The sequence below is a fragment of the Athene cunicularia genome (genome assembly GCF_003259725.1).
Source record: "Athene cunicularia isolate RWA chromosome 4 unlocalized genomic scaffold, athCun1 chr4_part2, whole genome shotgun sequence".
Lineage (NCBI taxonomy): Eukaryota > Metazoa > Chordata > Aves > Strigiformes > Strigidae > Athene > Athene cunicularia.
The window spans coordinates 19160302-19180158 of record NW_020799099.1 but is presented as its reverse complement, the minus strand read 5'-3'; the positions used below and the strand labels follow the sequence as shown (position 1 = coordinate 19180158).

The following is a 19857-nucleotide window of genomic DNA, read 5'->3' as shown; positions in this document are numbered from 1 at the left end:
CCTCCCCTTTTATTTCATTTATTCCCCTGTGATTGTGCTGATTGATGTCTGTTGGTTTCCTGTGCTGGGGAAGGAGGCAGAAAGGACACAATTAGCAAGAGGAGGTGGCTTCTTGTAGGAGCCAAGGGAGAACCATCCTGCCCACTGCAATTCTAAGATCTGGTATGGAGATAGACTGTGTGTTTTAGCCAACCCAGAGCAACCATGGTGTTTAGTTACTCATTAAAATGATAAGGGGACAATATTTAGTAGATAGGATTAGATCACTGTGTTTTATGGTGATTGGTGCATCTGTCTGGCTATGCTTTCTGTCTATTCTGACTCATGAGCTGTTGAATGTAGTATTTTCTATTGTCAAGACTAGCAGTTACAGTAGCATTTACTGCATGTTGCTACAAGGGTTAATAAAATCAGTCTTCTAGTATTCCTTTAAAATGCTGTTGCTTCTCTGTTTCGTGGGGATGGTATGTCTGTCCAGTATAATGCTACTTAAAACATGTATTTTTTTGTTTGTTTGTTTGCAATTCTAGGAATGCTTTAAGGGAAGCTGGGCCACTCACAAGTTATTACACAAGAAAGCAAGTAAGTATGCTTTTTTTTTTTTTTAAAATGCATTTTAATATTGTTTTGATTTGGTTTGTCCTGTGCAGTCAGCTCTAGGTGGCCCTGCTAGAGTAGGGAGTTGGACCAGATGAGATCCTGAGGTCCCTTTCAACCTCAATGGTTCTGTGATTCTGTGTCTAAGAATGGTATGGATTTTTCCAAGACACCTGGCACAGGATTCTGCATATCTGAAATTTTATCAAGTTCTTGGTAGTCTAAAACTATGTAAAATTTTAGGGACAGTGGTACACAAAGTTCTGGTTTTGTTCCCTTTTCTATTTGAGCTACATTGCCAGGTATATGAACAGAGAAAGAGGGATGCTGAAATAAAGTGCAAGGAGAATAATAGACCATTATTATGAGGCATTGTCAGGCTTGTTCCATCATAGCATTTTGATGTCTAATGTAGTAAAAGGCAGTAAAGTGGGACAGGTTCTTGTGAAGTGTTTGTGATTAGACACTTGCTGGAATGCAGGCAAGCCAGTTAGAGTGCAGCTGTGCTGTACATTTGAGGTGTACCCCTTTGGAAAAAAAAAAAAGGAAAATGTTTTGTGGACTCATGCAGCCACTGGTAGGAGGATGTATCATAGCGAGGATTTTGCTGAGTTTAGTTGAAGGTAATAATATCTGTGTGCCTTAGTTACAGCTGGTAGCTCTGGCATAGAAATACTAGTAGGCTGGTAGATTCTCTCTTGCCTGAATAGTAAAACTAATCCATGAGTTTAAAACCAACCAAACAGAAGAGAGCAGACCCCACTTCTGCCCCCCTTACCTCCTCACACCCATTCCCCTGCCCATCTTCATAAGCTGTGCTTAAAAGGATGGTGGGATTAAAATGTAAGTGGCATGGCAGAAATTCAAATCCTCAATTTATTTACCTTCTCCTTTCCTAAAACCCAATAAACCTAATTTTTCCATGATAAATGTTGCACTTTTCCATGATAAATGATAGGTTGGAATAGCATAAACAATTACAAATATATTCCTTCTTTCTGCCTTCCCAGTATAGGGGTCTCATAGCTCACACTTGCATTTGGTATCCTATTAATTTGTACCTGCATGGATATGAAACTGTTCTGTTAATCCTCTGGTGCAGTATTCTCATACTATTGTTTATCTTAGAGCGCATTTTTTTTGTGGTTCCACTAAATTCATGATCTTGTTGGATTTCTGGATGACTGCTGAGCCCAAGCTGAGTCAGCTTGGTTCTGATAGCTCTTAAGACCTCAGTGGAGCAAACTACTGAGGCATCTCAGTGGAATCCAAAATATAATTTTGTTAAAACTTTGGATTTTTAAATTATTATTTCTCTGTGAGCAGATGGCTAAGATGTCAGCCACAAAGACTCTGAGAAACTCATGTTAGAGCTTGGTATGGCAGACCTTTTGCCATTTCTTCATTCTCATGAGATATAAAAGAGAAAACAAGCTTTGGGGTTATGAGTTAAAGATTAATGCTGCTGTGCTCTTTCTTAGCCCTTGCCTCCTTTTTCTGAGTAAATATTTTTCCTTTTGGTAACACTCATGATCTACTTGCTTCAATCCTTTATGAAAACGCTGCAGTCTGCCCTGTTAGGACTGTGTTATTTGTGAATGAAGTCAGTCACTGTACCACATCAGACATGAATTTCACAAGGTTGAGAGAGCTTGGAACCTCCAGCAGATTGAGACCATCTTGTAAGGTGCACACACTGCCTGTCCTGAAATGCAGAAGTGGCAGCACCCACCCTCTCCATCAGATCTGGAGGGGTAGCAGGCTCCATATATTGAAACTAACAGTTGGATACCCTCCTTCCCACCCCAGGTCATTTCTGTTGCTGAATGCTGAGAGAAATTACAGGAAAGGAACATTCATCTACAGTGCAAGAGTGTTAATTGAAGGGAGAATGAGTATTTCTGTAAAAGTATACTTTAAGAATGAAAACAAGCACAGAACTATGTTTTAGAACTACAAATGAAGAGCCTCTTAATTGCTGTGCTTCATTTGTGCATTCGGTACTGCTGTCCTGACATACCCTAGTTGCTATTAAATAAAGATAGAGTTGGCAGGACATGAATTTTGAATGTGCAGAACTTAAGAGCTGTACAAAATGGTAACTACTACTTATACTTTCATATATCAGTATCTAAAAATGCCAGAAAGAGTCAAATCTAGACTTAGGTACTTGTAATTCACTTTCTGGACCTCATAGTTTTTATATTTTGCTGCTGCAATTTTATTTTTTTTTCCTTTTTTTGGTCTTTTCAGAAGATGAAAAAGCCAAACGTGAAGTTTCTTCTTGGACCCTGGAAGGTGACATTAACACAAATCCCTGGTCTGGTTATCGATATACTGGTAAACTCAGGCCACACTATCCACTGGTAAGCAGTAGGTGCTACTCTGTACTTTAGTGCTGCTACATTCTGTAGCAAGTGATGGACCAGTCCTGACCTGATTGTCTCCCACATTTTAGCTGAGAGGAAAGCTTCTTAAGCAATTTGAACCTGATGGCAAGGACATGTATGACTCTGTCTTTATTGCGGTTCATTTTGCTTCAACTTGATCTATCTTTTGGTATATTTAAAGTTAAGAAGTGCCTGTGAAGTGACATGCATCAGTAACAGGCTTTAAGCGCATGACTTTTGCCTGTACATTTTGACACATTCTGGAAAAAGCTGCTGCTATTTCAGATTATGTCTTCTCCTAGATATTTACTGTTCTCACCAATAACAAGTCTGTTTCAGAAAAACTCAGGTGAATTAATTTAGAATTTAAATAATATTAAACCATTTATTTTATGTAACTGGTTTGAAATAACCTGGTGATTTAGCTGGTGAACATCTCTGCTGAAGGAGTAGAGGTTATAGTAATGTCCAGTACTGGAATGGCGAAGAATAATGGGTCAGCAACATCTTCAGCTGTGAAAGGTGTGTTTAGAAGACAACCTCAGTATAGCTGTATTTTTAAATTGATACAAGTTTGTACATGGAATAAGCCAAAGTTTTTACAGGAATAATGGCATTTTATTTACATGTGTCTTTTCTAAATGACCTGTGCTAGAAATGCTGCTGCTGTGGCATCCAGTATAGTCTTCTCTATCTGTTACAGGCTCATCAGAGAACAGATTAACAGAGCCTGAGCCCATGTGTCTTTGTTAAGTATCACTGGAGAAGAGGGTGTTTTGGCTATGTCACCAGCCAAGTAATTTAGTCATGTTATCCCTTTTTGTCTTCTGACTGCTGTAGGATTGATGCAAATGAGACTATAATAAAAAGTGCTAATGACTAGGGTGATGATTAGAAATAACAATCTTCCTAATAGACACTAATAGCCAGAGAGAGGAAGGATGTATTTGGAACAAGTGCATCTGCAGTCTGGAAAGTAGCAGAATAAACACTACAATGTAACAGGCGTAATATGTTATAAAACCAATTTCATTTACTTCACAGCTTTGTAAAAAACTTTTATGTGTCAAGTTGGCTGTTAGAGGTTGTATAATATAAAAGCAACAGGAGAATCTTTGAGAAATTAAAATTAGAACTGTTTTGAAATGTTTGCATTCTTTACAACTTTTTCTAAATGGAATTAGCTGTGTTTCACTGTATTTAATTTTGCTGCATGGGTCTCTGTTTTTGTGATGATAATAAGTATTCTTGCAACCTAACTAGCTTTGACTATGATTTATCTAGACGCCAACAAGACCTGTGCCAAGTTATATTCAGAGACCGGATTATGCTGATCATCCTCTAGGTAACTTGAAACAAATTACTATTATTGAGTGTTATGTTTGGTTTCTATTTTTCCTTTAATTGAAAAAGCCTTTAAAGCATGAAGGAGATACTAGAGAAGGGAACCTCTTCTTTTATCTGTTCTTCTCACTCTACCTTTTTCCACCACATTAGCTTACTGACTTTTCAGAAATAATTGTTACAAGTATTTTTTGGAAGTCCAAAGTTTGTAATGTGTTCTCTCAAAGGTGTTCAGGGAAGAAAAGAAAAAAAACCCATGCAAGTTCCTAATTCAGTGGTTAACTTCATAACAGCAATAAATTGCCTGTCACAGATGAATTCTGCTAAGCCATTCTGGGTGACATCAGTCTTATCTGTTGGAAATGTGTTATAAAATAACAAAACCAAACAAAACCACAGTAAGGAACCTCCAAAACTGAGTTCCAGCTGGTTTTTGACACAGAGGGAATATATTCAAAATTACTTGCTTATTTGTTTGTTCTGGTATTTTTCCCTTTTTATATTGGTATTGGTGCTTTGTATTTCCCCAAAAAGCTGCTAAATAGTCTGTTAGAATTACTTTGAAATCTTCATCCATTCTGTAGTTATTCTTTACAGAATATAAATATTTAAATAACACAAAATACTGTCTTTTAGGGGGTTGTTCAACTATAAAACTGAGCTGGCACAGAATTCGGTAGGAAGAATTTACGTATTTTCATCAGCTGATTATTGCAGTAGTGTAACTAGAGATATTCACAAGCTTATATAATTCTTTGACTCTTAGAATATAATTTATTACTATTATCACCAAACTAGCTTAAAAAAATAATTAAGGACTTTTCTATGAATAAAATAATTTCCATGTAAATCTGGTTTTTAAGGTTGTGTTTTGACTAGCTGGACATGATGGTTTTATGGAGTAAGTGAACAGGCATCCTGAGCACATGTGGGCATTACAATATTGTGGAAGGTTTATGAACTCAAATTAATCTGGATAATGATGGTAGTGCTATGACTTGGTGCGTTTATTACTTTAGTCTGTGGTGAGAAAGTATGTACTTTTACTGCCATTGGTAAGCTAAGTTTGCTTCTTGATTGGACATGCGTAGCAATCACTCCTCTGTATAACATGTTTTTTTTTTCTTTTTTTTCCTTGTCCCTCTTTTTTCTTTTCAGGAATGTCTGAATCAGAACAGGCTTTAAAAGGAACCTCTCAAATAAAAATACTCTCATCTGAGGATATAGAAGGGATGCGAGTAGTGTGTAGGGTAAGGGGGTTTTGGTTTTTGTTACAAAGTGCCTTTATTCTTTAAAAATTTCTAGTGATTTTACCCGTTGGTGTACTCTAATATGCTGTCACAAACTTTCAAACCACTTTTGAGCACTGAAAAACAGTTTGGGAAATCTGGTATTTTCTTGATTTTTCTCTTCTTGTGACTCCAAATTCTCACTAAGCTATCTTGTAAGCAGGAAAATGACTTTTATCTGTTACTGGGTTTGTTGTTACTAGTGAGATATGTGGCTAAAATGTTTCAGTTAAGAATATATTCTATACTGCATAAATGAGAACAGAACCTTTTCCTCTCCTAGAGTTAGTAATAAAGAAAAACTAAAAAGCAAAACAGAACCCCATCCCTAACAATTTTTGAAAAGGAGCTGTTCAGTTGTAATCAATTCCATATGCATAAAGTCAAACTTTGAAATGTATTTAGGTAGTCTGATTCAATTTTATGGTATTCGAGGAAATTGTGGTCACAAATCTTAATGTAGTTAATTTTCAAATCTCACAGAGGCGGCTTAGTAATATAACCTGTAGACATCTCAAAGTCTTTCTGGAGCCCAGGTCTACCCTAGTAGTCTTGGTGTAGCTGTAGCAAATGGCTTGCTAATCATCTAGGGAGTAGTCCTGGTCTTATTTTAAGTCAGTACTTTTGTTTCGTTTGCAGCTTGCTAGAGAAGTATTGGATGTTGCTGCTATGATGGTGAAAGCAGGTGTAACTACTGAAGAAATTGATCATGCTGTCCATTTAGTAAGGTTATTTTATTGTTCTTCTGGTGTTTATAAGTGCTTTCTTCTATCTCTTTATTTTTGAATGGTTGTTGTGTGGTTTCCTTTGGTGTTGCATGAATTCCTTTTCTTTATTTTGAACTGTTTCCCAATTTGAAGTTAGTCAGTAGTGCAGATGTTAGAAGTACATTACCCTAGATTCAAAATGAGTCAGGAACTCCTGTGCCTGTCTCTGTATCAGCTCCTTCCATGATATCAGCTTTGAATTCCCTCTTAAGTTTCTCCACCTATTTTCTGGGTTAACATCATACAATTTTTCTTCTTCTCAACCCTTTTTGCTCCCACAGATACTATTATATAATAAGAACATCATATGTAGGCCATGGACTTTTTGTGCTCTGTGTTGTTGGTTAAGATGCACAGGGGAGAAAGTTTAATTACTTATGACTGGGAATCAGAACTGAGGAGCCTGAGAGAGAATTCAAACAAGATGTTTGATGCAGTCAGGCAACCTAAAGCCACAGTCCAGCAAAGTGTTTGAAATACACATTCAAGCATCTTCCTGGCTTAACTATTCATAGATACTTGAATTGTGTAATTTTTTATTTTTCTTTGCTGTCTTCTCTATAAGGCATGTGAACTAATAATTGAGGGTACTTGTGTGTACTGTGGGGAAGGTAACGATTTTGTTAGGTTTTTTAGAGAGCTTTCTGGTTGATGTTCTTTTTTATCTGCATTTGCAGCTGTTGGGCCAAGATTGTAAGGAACTTAGTCTGGTTTGGCTGGAGGTGTCTGCTGAACTGCAGTAAACATTAAACTATTTGCTTATGTATAATGTCTAATATGAGTAACTAGTAGTTAAAATGGTGTTGTCTGTCCTCAGCAGTTTTTGGCAAGTTTGGCATGGCAGATTTTTGATACTGACATCCCTAATTGGTACTTAGCAGTTTTAAAACAGTATTATCTTTTAAAATAAAATAACACAGTATTATTTTTCCAGAATTGCTCATTATGTCACATAGTGTGTATATCTGTGTATATGTAAGTGTATTTAAAATGTGTCAGTTTTGCAAAAATCCCCAAAAGGTTATTTGAGTGCAAAGGAAGCGGCTTAAGGTTTTAAAGCTAGGGGTGAAAGGGTGGTGCTAAATATTATTTTGCCTAGCTTGTGTGCTTTGCAAAAATACATAAAGTCTTAGACCAGGTGCTTAAAAGCAGTCATTGAAAATAGCTGGTTTTTTAAACTGATTAAATGTTGCCATACATTGTTTTAAACCTGCGTATTTCAGCATTGGTAGTTGAACATAAAAAATAAGTAGAAACAAAATTAAAGTAACTTTACTTTCTTCCTAATAAGGAATGCAAAGCATAACAATACCATAATGCCAAAACGTTCTTGAAGAATCTTATTTTCAAGAGTTGCTGCATTTCAACCTATCATACTTATTGTAAAGCTGTTGTGCATACATGTTTTCTTTGTACAAAACTTACTAATGTAAAGTGTAAATTGTATTTTCTAAATTAGGCTTGTATTGCAAGGAATTGCTATCCTTCCCCTCTGAATTATTATAATTTCCCTAAGTCATGTTGTACATCTGTGAATGAAGTGATCTGTCATGGAATTCCTGACAGGAGGCCGTTGCAGGAGGGAGATATTGTTAATGGTAAGTGCTATGAAAACTAACCCTCAACACTTCTACGTTCTATCCAGTTAAACAATGCAGTAAGGTGAGGTTGCATTATCAGGCAACGTGATTGGAATAGCTACTTAAGAGAGGCTTTTGTTCTCATTTACTGATTAACCTCTGCTCTTTACATATTTTAATTAATTTTAATTAATAACTTTAATAAAATAACTTCAAAACTTTGCATTTTAAAAGCCTTATAAGCCTTATAATTCTTCTACCCTGGTCTGTACATTAATACAGTGCCTGAGTATTCCACTTGTGGGTAGGTTCCAGCCGTTCCAGATGGTATAAATAGTGAATAAAATGTATATTGAATTATTCAGCTGGATTATTTCTGTGTGAATTATTAGACGGCTCTAGATCCTTAAGATTTTGCTATGGACATGAAGAGTATGGTGACTCTAAAGGATCCTAATAATGAGGTGTTGTATAGGTGCATATTAAAAAACTTTTTTTTTTTTTGAGTATCTCACAGCCTAATGGTACCAGCTGCATTTTGTTTATTGTACTCAAGGTACTTACACCTTTTTGGGTGGTGAGGGATACTTTTGTAAATTACCTGACTGTTTTTTGTGTTCTCATTCATTTCTTCTTGGTTTGGCAGTAAAAATAAATTACTTTTGTTTTGTACAAACATTTGCACCTTTGTTTATTGCATGTATGGGTTTGCTTTTCTCTTATCTGTAAATAAATACCCAGTGTATCCTAAGGTTTGGCTTACCTTTAGAAGCGGGTTGGAATCCTTTTACATTGTCAAGATATTTGACATATATTAACGTGCAATAACAGCTACTAAGTCTACAGCTCAGTGCTGTGGGTACCAGCCTTTTCAGAAGAAGACTCATGATTGCTGCCTCTTTCTAAGCATACATGTAACCATTTAGCCAAAGCTCCTTTTTTTATTTCAAAGATGATGCCTTTGCACAGCTCTCTCTTGTTGCTAGCTTTTCTGTCATTGCTGGAGTTCAAACTAAGAAGCCCAGTTATGCTTACTAGGCTGGCTTCATCTACACAGTGCTTTACCTCTCCACTATTTGCATGCTAAGGGTGTACCTCAATGCTAGAAAACACCTTTTATAAGAGGGTTTAGTCCTACCTTTGTTGACATCCCTGCCCTGGCTGCCTTTGCCCAAGCTTTGAGTCTTCTGCTTTGTTTTGATGAGGATGTTTACTCTTTTGTGGCTGAGTAAGTCTTGTTACAAAATGGTCCACATTTTGTGGATTTTGAACATGCATTCCCCATGGGCTCAAAAGGCTTCCAAGTCTTGTAGGCTTCCTTTTGGTAAGGTTAAGGGCTCAAAAGCCCCTTTAGAAGGAGGAGCAAAATAGGATACAAAGGAGGAGTTAAAAGTACCTTGGAGGGAATGAGCCCAGTGAACAATAGAGGGAAGCACCCATCTTTCTCTTAGAACTTTTTAGCCTGCTGGAACCAAAGGTGCCTGTGTTGGAGTCCAAAACAGGTTTTTAGAATCACAGGAAAACTGTACTGGCAGGTGATGTCTAGTCCAACCCCCTGCTCTAAGCAAGGCATCATAAATTTTTTTAATCATACTGTTCCCTGGGAGCAGGTTCTTAAACAAAGCTGGTATCTCTGTAGAGAGAGATGTTCTGGCCAAATCTAGCAGCGTCAGGAGAAAGTCTTGTAATCACGAGGCCTATAGAAACAGCCTCTTTGTAGCAAGTAGTCTGGAAACTGTGCTAAGGAGCTGTGATACACAGTTCACAAGAAACTTACCTGGCTAAGTTACCAGGAGGCTGTTTTCCACAGTCCTGTTGTTACGATACTAGCCATGTACGTGGATCAAAATGTTCCTGTAGTCCCTTGCAGTCATGCAGCAAGTATCGTGTAACCCTGCACGTGCATGCATCCACCACAGGCGGTATTTTCATGTGGTGTTAATTTCATTCTTAAATATTTACTGGCAGTACAGATTTACTGTTGACACCAATGTTGTTTTTCCTGTGTTTTCCCATCAAGGATGTACTGGTCTCTCTAAGTAGTGCATGTACCATATTCCTAAATTATTATTGCTCAGTACAGTTTCCTTCATGGCTGTTTACCTGTGAGGGGGGTCTGTGTGTGGATTTCTCCATGAATAGTGGCTCAATAACTATTCTAGTAGTTTTGATACTTTAGCAGCTGTTAGACCTACCAGACTGACAAAGTCTGTTAAACACAAAAGCATCCATTGTACCACAGGAAGTCAACTTGGTATGCAAATCTAGAATATTTGGCATGTGTTTACTACATATAATGATTGTATGATGGCAGGGTGTTTAATTTTGTACTCATCTGCTATGAGAGACAGGATACTAGAATAGATGACAGCTATGTCTAAACTGGTAGGCCTGTTCCTATGTTTTGTAGAAGGACTATTTGCCACAAGCATCTTGTATGTATGTTCTTAATCCAAAAACATACATATTTTTTCTAATGAGTTAAACTAAAAAAGGGTGTTTTTTCTCATTAAAACTTCTTATGATGCTATTTTTCAAGGGTGAGTTATATCACTTTTAATTTACAACAAATTTTATAGGCAAGGCAAACAAGTTAGAGTTTTGCCACAACGGAATTCTAAACTCCTGTGTTCATCTAAATCTTGGGTTTTTTAAGCATGTCCTTCTCATTCTTGCTGTTTGCCTGATACTGAACGCTTAAATGTTTTCATTTGCAAGAAGAAAGTTTCAAGTCATTTGATGCATTTTTCTTAGTTGGGAATAGTATTGGAAAGTTGCTGTGTATTTAATGTTCAAGAAATCTTATCTTTTTGGTTGGAAGCAATGGATTTTGCATTACAATTTTTGCAAAAGTGTGACTTACTCTAAACATGCATAGGAATTACTGAAGTGAATATATGCGTTTAAAATATGATTACATACCTTTTAAAAATTTAATTTCCTGCTATTAGTGTTGAAATTAATTTTAAGAAAATCTTTTAACCAGGTAAATCACTGTGGACGACAGAGCTTCTCTTTCCTGTTTTATATTTACCTAGAAAACCAAGCATAAGCTTGCTGGGTCAGTGTTGCATTGGTGTGGGGTTTTTTCTTCTTTTTTTAATTAAATCAAACCAGTGAAACACTATCTTATTAATTCTATAGAATCTACAAGATAAGCATGAGAGAATTGATTCTTTCAGCAAAGTAATCTTATAACTTCACAATTACAATACTGTATTTTTACATATGTGTGTTGTCCTTTCACAAATCAAGAGACAAGGAGTGAGAAACGCAGTGCTAATATTACAATATGTCTGGTATTCTTTGCAGTGGATATTACTGTCTATCGTAATGGCTACCATGGAGATCTGAACGAGACATTTTATGTTGGAGAAGTTGATGAGGGTGCAAGAAGGCTTGTCCAAACAACTTACGAATGCCTAATGCAAGCCATTGATGCAGGTAAACCCTTTGTTAGGGCCTGAAGCATTCTGGTTTTGGTTCTCAAACATGAGTGCTCATATTTGCTACTACCCGGGAGTGACTTCTCTTGTAGAATACAGAAGCATTAGTGTGTGTCACCAGCAGATCACGTATATTATATAATACAGTGGTTCTTCAGTTGGCACAATTCTGTGGGTGGTGGCTGCAACTTTTATTTGAAATGTGGGTTGACAAAGAAAATGTAATCAGTGCTGAGCTGATCCACATATGATGATACTAACATGGCAACAGCTTTTTTGAACTGTTAGTTGTATGAATAAGACATCCTTGATCTGAGTAGTTTAGAGAACATGAAGGACAAAGTATGTTTTAGAAAACCAAAATATGGCTTCTTTCTTTTGTATGGTGTTGCACAGTGAACTGACAGGGTAAAACACTGTTTGAACACTTAAACATATCTCTCTACCCCTGCCAAACCTGATGGTTATTTCATAGAGATAATTATGAGCTCTTGATTTTCAGCTGTGGAAGGCCAGTAGAGAAGAAAATCCATATCCTTTATTACCCACAGAACTTTAATTATGTTGGTTAGATATGACTCAGGACAGCTTCATTGAGACATACAATGAGACAGAAAGGTAACTAGAGAACGTCATGTTCATATTCATTCACAGAGGAATATACTAAGTTCTCTTAGAGAAAACAAAACAAAAATCTCCCAAGTTCCTGGAAATAATTGTATGGTCTGTATCTTTTATACCCTGAAGCTTCTTAAAATCCCCAGTCAAATTTACTCACTTCATGGCCTCTAAAGAGTGAAATTTAAGGTGCTATATATGAAGGCTTTGAACTTGCATTCAATCAAAAGTAAATGAAAAAAAAAAAAAAAATTACTTTGGTTAATAATTTGAAGATAGCTAGCCAAGCTGAAAAGACAAAAATCCATATGAACAATGTGTATTCATTGTGTGATCAAGCAGCTATTTATGTGGGATTACTATTCTGAAATGGCCAATTTGTTTTTCAGAGCAAAATCATCAGAATAATGTTTACCTTTGCTCCTGTATTTTTATAGCAAGTGTTAAATATGTTGTCTCTTATCTTTCATATCCTGGCTTTGATGTATAAACTCTGACAGAAATTCACCCTTGTTTTCATTTTAATGACATGTAAATTCTTGGTGTAACTTTTCTTTACCAACTTTTTAGATGCTGTAACAGCTTTTAATGAGTTTTATACACTCCCTGCTAGTAGGAATTCTGGCAGTGTCTCAGCTGTTAAAAGGGTTGTCTCTTCTCAGTTTAAATCATCTTAATTTCTTGGCATTGGACCAGCACAGAACTAACTAGGAAAGTTGTGAATGATCTTGAAATAGCATTTACATTTTTTTTTCCCTTTTCCTTTTAGTGGCTCAAAGTTGCTTTTGGTATGCATATTCATTAGCTGATGGATGAGGCCTTGTTGCTTTTATGGTATTACTACTCCCTTGTCCAATGGTCAAAGTGAATTTTTCACATCATTTTAATCTGTTTCAAACTTTAACTTTTAAGGCTTCCTAAAAGGATTGTCAAAAAAGTTAGTCTTGCATATGAACATTCTTATTTGCTGTAACACTGCAACTAAAAATCTCGTCAGAGTAGAAATATCAATTTAGACTCATTTGTTTGTTTGTCACCTTTGTCCTTCATGTAAAATAATGTTTCCTCTTTGTGTGCACTTTTTATATAGTACTAGAGAAATAAGTGTACATTAAAATAAAGTTCATAACATTCATTGAAAAGAGCACTGTAACTGGTATAAGAAGTCAAGTACTTTGAAAGACTTTTGTTGCCTTTAATTTCAAACTTAGACATCCTTTTATTATATGAGCACTTACATCCACAAAATTAAGACAGTAGTGTTCTTGTGAAGGAGTTTTCTTCTTTCTCTCTCTCTCTCATTTTCTTTCTTATATGAATGAGGCTGTTACCTCCCTCTTTCATGTTATTACACTCAGTTATATACTTGGTGGGTTAAGTGATCACAGGAAGTTGCATACTAGAACAGATGGCCGTACAAGGGATATTAGCCTGAATGGTGTTTGATGGTTAGTTGTGTTGAAAGAAAACTCTGTAAATTTCTACCTGTATCTCTTCAATTTTGCAGTAAAACCTGGTGTTCGGTACAGAGAACTGGGAAACATAATTCAGAAACATGCTCAAGCAAATGGATTTTCAGTGGTTCGGAGCTACTGTGGGCATGGAATCCATAAACTTTTCCATACAGCCCCTAATGTGCCACATTATGCCAGTGAGTATTCATTCCCTTTGGGTTGTCTTGTAGACGCAATGAATGCACCCAATTTATTACTTATTTATATTCTAATAAAGTAGTATGTTGCCTGACAGCCATCAAGTTAGCATTTTTGCACTTGTGAAATATTTTTTTCTAAACTCTAGACCATAGCATGCTTTATGAACTTAAATAAAGGTTCATAAAAAATTTATACTGAGACAATCTGTGCCTACGCTAATACTTAGTGCTAGCTCTCATCTCTACTGGGTAAGTGTTCGGTGTTTTTGTCTGTTTCCAACTAATCTGTTAGGTGTCCTTGTCTGACATGAATGGGCACATTTTATCCTTAGGTCTAAGCAAAAATGTACTGACATTTCAAATGTAAATAAAAGGGTTTTCTGAATGGTATAGACAGGTGTGTCTGAATCTGGATCCTGTTACATTTCACTTGTCTTCATTTGAGTGTTGTGATCTGATGTTCCAGGAAACTTCTCTATACTGTGTGTCAGAGGAGGAATGACTCTTCCTGCAGCAGGTTCTCAGTTTTACTTTTGGAAATGGCCATGTCCCCAGGGCAATTTTTGCCAGCAGGGCTAAGAAACAGCATCCACAGAGAGAAGCTCAAGTGCTTGTGGACAACTAAGGACAGAATAAATATCATGAAGCAGTGAAACACCTCAGCTCCAAAGCTCCCCTGATAAGACATTTATTTCCTTGTAACTGACAGATGCTTCCATCTTCCTATCTCCTAACTATCAGGTTATAGTTACAGATTATAATCTAGCAATCCCTGATTTTTCATATTGTCATTTCCCCAAGTTATTTTTCTCAGAGAACAGAGAAAATCTATTAGTCACAGGATAGAAGGTTATCAATTCCTGGTATTTACTTTCTGTTATGTAAAATAAAGACAATCTGGACTCTTAGGAGGTGGAGGGCATTTTATACCAATTAAAATTCAATCTGAGAAAAAGGAAATTTCTCTTTCCTGGCTGTTGGGAACTTTGAACTTTTTTTTTTTTTTTTTTAATTGAGTCAAAATCTCTGTTCCCAGAAAGGAAAATGCTGGGTTTTTTCTGGCATTTTAAAATATATTTTCACAGCAAAAGCAAAGTGGAAGTACCTGAGGGACTTAAAGACTCTTGGAGGGAAAAAAATGAAGGGTGCTGCTTATTTCCCTCTTACCTATGAAAGGATTTTTAAAAGCAAAAAGCTCATTTTATAAGCCTCTAAATTATTTAACAAAATCATAAAGACTACAGGGAATGGACAAAATTTCTTCAGATGCAGAAGACCAGAAACTTCTATGTAAGTGTTGAGAGCAAGAAATACCAGCAGATGATGGAGGTAGAGACAAGATCCTTTAAGTAGAAGAAAAATGTTCTGGGTGCTGTTGTGTCAGCTTGATGTTTGAGATTTTTGAAGCACCTAGGTGATGTAGACAGTAAATTTACACAATTAGAGTAGGGGGATGGGGATGGGGAATCTGTATGTAAGAATTGATGCAAATTGTCTACAGCAGCAAAGTAGCTTGGAGATAACGGTTCCTGTGCAATACTGGAGTTTGTTCCAGCTCTTACATGCTAGGCTGAGTCAGATCTAAGCTGTACCAGCATTCAAGGTGAAACAGGGCAGAAGAAAAAGGCTAAAGCCTTTCTTCAGTCAAACTAAACTCATGGAGATGTGCTGTGCATCAGTTCATGTGCCTCCACATAAACAAAATTGGTGTATGTATCATCAAAAAGTTCCTGTGCTATTGTCCTGGATGCCTTGAAATTCTCTGCCTTTTTATGTTAGCTAAAGAAATACAGCATTATCACCTTGGCACTACTATGACCCCCTTACCGAGAGTAATGAGGAGGGCAATATGTATTTCATAAATGGAATCATGGGATTACTTAACTGCAATCATATTTTGACAATTTATTGGAGCTAATGGTTCAGTAGAAACAAATTAATATGTTTCAAGCCTTCTCTGAATATCTTGAAGTGCTTATTATTTTCACTGATTTTTTTAAAAATAATTTTTCATCATATAAGTCTGCAGAAATTCCTGTATTACATTTGTTCAATTTTTTTATAGAACTGGAGTTGAACTCCAGTTGTTGGAGAAAAAGACAGTAATGAATTTCAAGCTCCTTGAGTAAATATGGCAGTGTTGGAGGAGGGGGAGAGGGAAAGAACTAAGGTAAATCTTAACATAGAATTAAAAATGGACAAGTGAAAGGGTCATCTTAGAAGAACTTTTCTGACTTTACAGTATTCCTGCTGTATTCTTCTAGGATGAGGATTCATTCATTTACAAAGATGGGATCACTTTTTCTAATTTGAGTGTTTATTTTATTGCAGAAAATAAGGCAGTTGGAGTCATGAAGCCAGGTCATGTATTTACAATTGAACCAATGATCTGTGAAGGTGAGCAATTTAGCAATAGAGTAAAATGATTACTTTCATTTACTGTTAAGTAGTGATGGAATAGGATGCTTGTTCTATTTATATAGTTGATTGATATATTTTTTTTTTTAATTTCTCTTTGGAGAACTGATATCTGTTACTTAAAAACAGTAAAAAAAAAATAATCATCATTTATGTTTTTAGGTGGTTGGCAAGATGAAACATGGCCTGATGGTTGGACTGCAGTAACAAGAGATGGAAAGCGATCTGCCCAGTTTGAACACACACTTCTGGTCACCGATACAGGCTGTGAGATCTTGACCCGGCGGCTGGATAGTATTCGTCCCCATTTCATGTCCCAGTGATAGTCTAGACTGAGCAGGTGGATCTGAACAATACATATGTATATTTTTTTTTGGTCTCTGTACTATGCATTTTTTTAAGAGTACAGAATAGAGAGATGTCATCATTTACTTTGTTCTCAGTGATTGTAGATAAGAGGAGTATCTTGAAGAACCTGACCCAATGTCTGGAAAAGCAGAGAAGAATTTAAAGAATTTCCTACTTTCCTCCTACCTACAACACTCACGCTATATTTTTCTTTTTTCTTCAATTATTTCTTTAGCACCTTTCTTCCAAGTAGACCCACAATTGCTTCTGTTGCTGACATATTAGCTAGAAAAGTGTGGGCAACCTTTCCCACTGGGACTTGGTATTTTGGAATCCAGGTTTTTTTCACCTCAGTGTGCTCCGTTGCTTTTGGTATGTGAGTGGCACCTGAGATTTTAAGCATTTCTAGTTCCAAAGACTTGCTCCTGCTTCTGCAGATACTGTTCTAATGGGCTGGGCCTTTTTTGTTTATCAGTTGAGAAGGGTGCAGAATGGAGAAAGACATGCATGTTGCCAAGAATAGGCTACCCTTACCTTTCATTCTGTCCCCATCTCTCTGGTGATGGCCTCTGTGGGGATTGTGACTGTAGGTGACACACTGTGTTAATGGCAGGACTTGTTTCTCTTGCTGGAGATTTGATAGTATGGGCTTCCTACAAGGAAAACTAATAAATTCTGTCTTTTATGCAGCTCCTTGAAATAAGCTGCTTTTCAGCAAAGCAGTACTTGCAAGCAGCCTCCTGCTCCAAAACCTCAGTGAAGACTTGCTTAGGTAAAGGAATGAAACAAGAACCAAAAAAGATCCCATGATTGATGTGATCTCTGCATGTGCTAACTGTGGGGCATTTTTTAAATGTACATCCACAGTAGCTGTGGGGGATTGGATTTGCAGACATACAGTGAAATGAGTATATATCTCAAAACAAGTCTGAGTGTGAGAAAATGAAACACCTTCAATGCTATATTCATTTTCTTTTGGTAATTTTGAAACAGGTAATTTTTTCCCCCCACAGTTAAGTGAGTTTCATGGTTTTGGCAAGTCTTAGGGTAGAGCTGTAAAAACTGATCTTTTTTCCTCAACTGAGTATGGAGGGGGCAATGTTAGTATAATATACCCCTTTATTTTTTGTTGATGGGTCACGATGAGCTGGAAACTCATTTAAAAGAGTGTGGATTGATAAGCCTGTTCTATCTACCCTTTCTTTTCCTGTGCCCGCTTCCTTTCCATCGGCTTTGGTGTCTGCCGAGGGAATTTATTTTTCCCTCTGAATTGTAATGAGAAATTTTTCAGACCCCCTTGCAAACTTAGTCTTACATCACAGTAATGCAAGAAGTAGTTAAACCAATGCAGACATTGAATCATACAATCACGGGCACAAAATACACCTTTTACAAGGTGTCTGGTGAATTTGTTGCCACATTAGACCCAAGCATATGAGGTACTGCATACCCTTGGCTCCCCTTGGCACTGCAGAATTAAGGTGGGGGGAAGGGGTTAGTGCTTCACAGAACTGGACTTGTGTACTACCAAATACCCAATTTGCCAGAAAATGTCTTCTCTGCCCTGAGTGCCTCAGACCTCTGTTGCTCTAAGAGTATCATTGCAATGTTTTCATTACTTTTATTATTATTTTTAATTATGCAGTAAAGTGACCTGAAATGATGCATACAGAGCGCGCGCGTGTGTGTGTGTGTGCGTGCATGTATAGATTTTAACAAAACAGACTGTAGTACTTGAGTGGAATTACCTGTGCTGAATGAGATGTAACGTATTGGGGAGATGACTGTCCTGGAGGTTTGCCCACCATATCATTCACTTGAATGGTTATAATGGTCTTGCCTTTTCTATATATATATGTGTGTGTGTGTGATGGGGCGGGGCGGGCTTAATTTTTGGTCTATAAAATAAAAGTTGCAGCTGCTTTTAACAGAAATAACTTTTTTTTGGAGGGGAATGATCCCAAACCAGACATAGCATTCTCAAGTATATCCAGGTTTGTTTGCACTAGTGCAAGCCCTAGTGGTAGATGCATGCAAACAGTTAAAAATCACCCTTAAACCTTCACATGTGCTACTTAAATCTCTTTGTTGTTGCACCAATACAACCAAATTTAACATTGCATGTTTTTAACGTATGAAATCTATGATGCTATGCACTGCTGCCTATACATTTGAAATCGCAGCACCATTTAGACTAAGTTCATATTACCGCAGTTTTTTTAATCAAGTGGAAGGCTTAGCCAGCATCTATACCAGTTCTTTCAACATGAGATGGCACATCAGACTGGAGAACAAAACTTGTTAATAAAAATATTGTGAAAAGCAATTTTTTTACCTATCTAAGCTGTAACTTTGAACATGACATGTTAGACTTTGGCTGGTTGGATTTTTGATTCACTGAAGTTGCTATACACTTAAAACCAAAACCTATTTTTTAGAAATTGTATACACTTTTGCCAAAACCATCATCCTGCTCTCAGTTCTGAAACAACCTCTTAATGTATTTTTCCTTTACTATCCTATGAGAGTTGTTAATGGTGAGAGGGAATTTCTAATAAGATTGATGTTTGCGTCCAGAGTGCTGTGTAAGTTATTTTGACAAGGCTCGCTAAAACATGAAACTTCTCTCTTAATTCACTGAAAAGCACTGACTACTTAAGTAAATATCTTTTCTTTAACTGGGTAGCCTTTCTACTTCTGCTTTACAGTTTGTCTTCTGCTGTTCCTCTTTTGTTTTTTCTGAACCTGCGTTGTTTCAATTCAAAGAAATTTTATGTGCTTCAACTATAGTTAAGACAAAAACCTCCAACTCCAAAATTAAGACTTAATCCACCCCCACTGCAACAAACAAACACAACATTGAAGCCTTTATCACACAATGCTCTTTAGATGTGTTACCCTGCATCTCTCAAGACCAGACTGTTGCTCTAATAGTAACATGCCCTATTTCAGGGGCCTGATCCTGTTTCTGACTAACTGGAGGTAACAATCCCACACATTTTTTGCAATGCTGGCTGCAAAGGCTGTTTCAGTTGCCAGTAAGTTGAACTACTGAAGTCTTGGAGGACGCCACTGGGGCAAGTGACTAGTCTGTGCTATTATCTTTACAGCAGGCCTGCCTACAGCTACTGTAATGAACCAAATAGGAAATAAGGCAGAACAGGGACTTTCCAAATGAACACTGGTACACCTGAACACTTAGGTCATACATCCAACCAGACTCTGCTCTACAGTTGGCTTCAAGGTAGAGCTGGATGGTACATCCTTTGTAGTCTTAGAATAGCCTCAGAAGCTTGACAGCAGTTGGAGTTCTTGCTGCTCTGTCAGTACAGTTAGAGCACCTCAATGCTGCTTCTCAGCCCAGCTGTGCTTAGCAAACTGCTTAGTATAATGAATCCCATGTCAG

At 36.9% G+C, this 19857-nt stretch overlaps 1 protein-coding gene across 2 annotated transcripts in view; it reads left to right on the top strand.

Annotated features, from left to right (window-relative positions):
• Positions 1–18876, top strand: part of METAP1 (methionyl aminopeptidase 1) — a 20992-nt gene extending 2116 nt beyond the window's left edge. Inside the window, exons 1-11 of one of the 2 annotated variants that reach the window (XM_026847659.1) lie at positions 139–162; positions 531–582; positions 2851–2963; positions 4272–4332; positions 5490–5581; positions 6260–6343; positions 7847–7985; positions 11280–11411; positions 13539–13682; positions 16017–16082; positions 16266–18876. In XM_026847659.1, the coding sequence (XP_026703460.1) occupies positions 5492–5581; positions 6260–6343; positions 7847–7985; positions 11280–11411; positions 13539–13682; positions 16017–16082; positions 16266–16426 (816 nt within the window). In that variant the 5' untranslated portion in view covers positions 139–162; positions 531–582; positions 2851–2963; positions 4272–4332; positions 5490–5491 and the 3' untranslated portion in view covers positions 16427–18876. Of the gene's footprint in view, positions 1–138; positions 163–530; positions 583–2850; positions 2964–4271; positions 4333–5489; positions 5582–6259; positions 6344–7846; positions 7986–11279; positions 11412–13538; positions 13683–16016; positions 16083–16265 lie in introns of those variants that run through there. The other variant, XM_026847658.1, reaches the window with a different exon arrangement.
• The last annotated feature ends 981 nt before the right edge of the window (positions 18877–19857 follow it).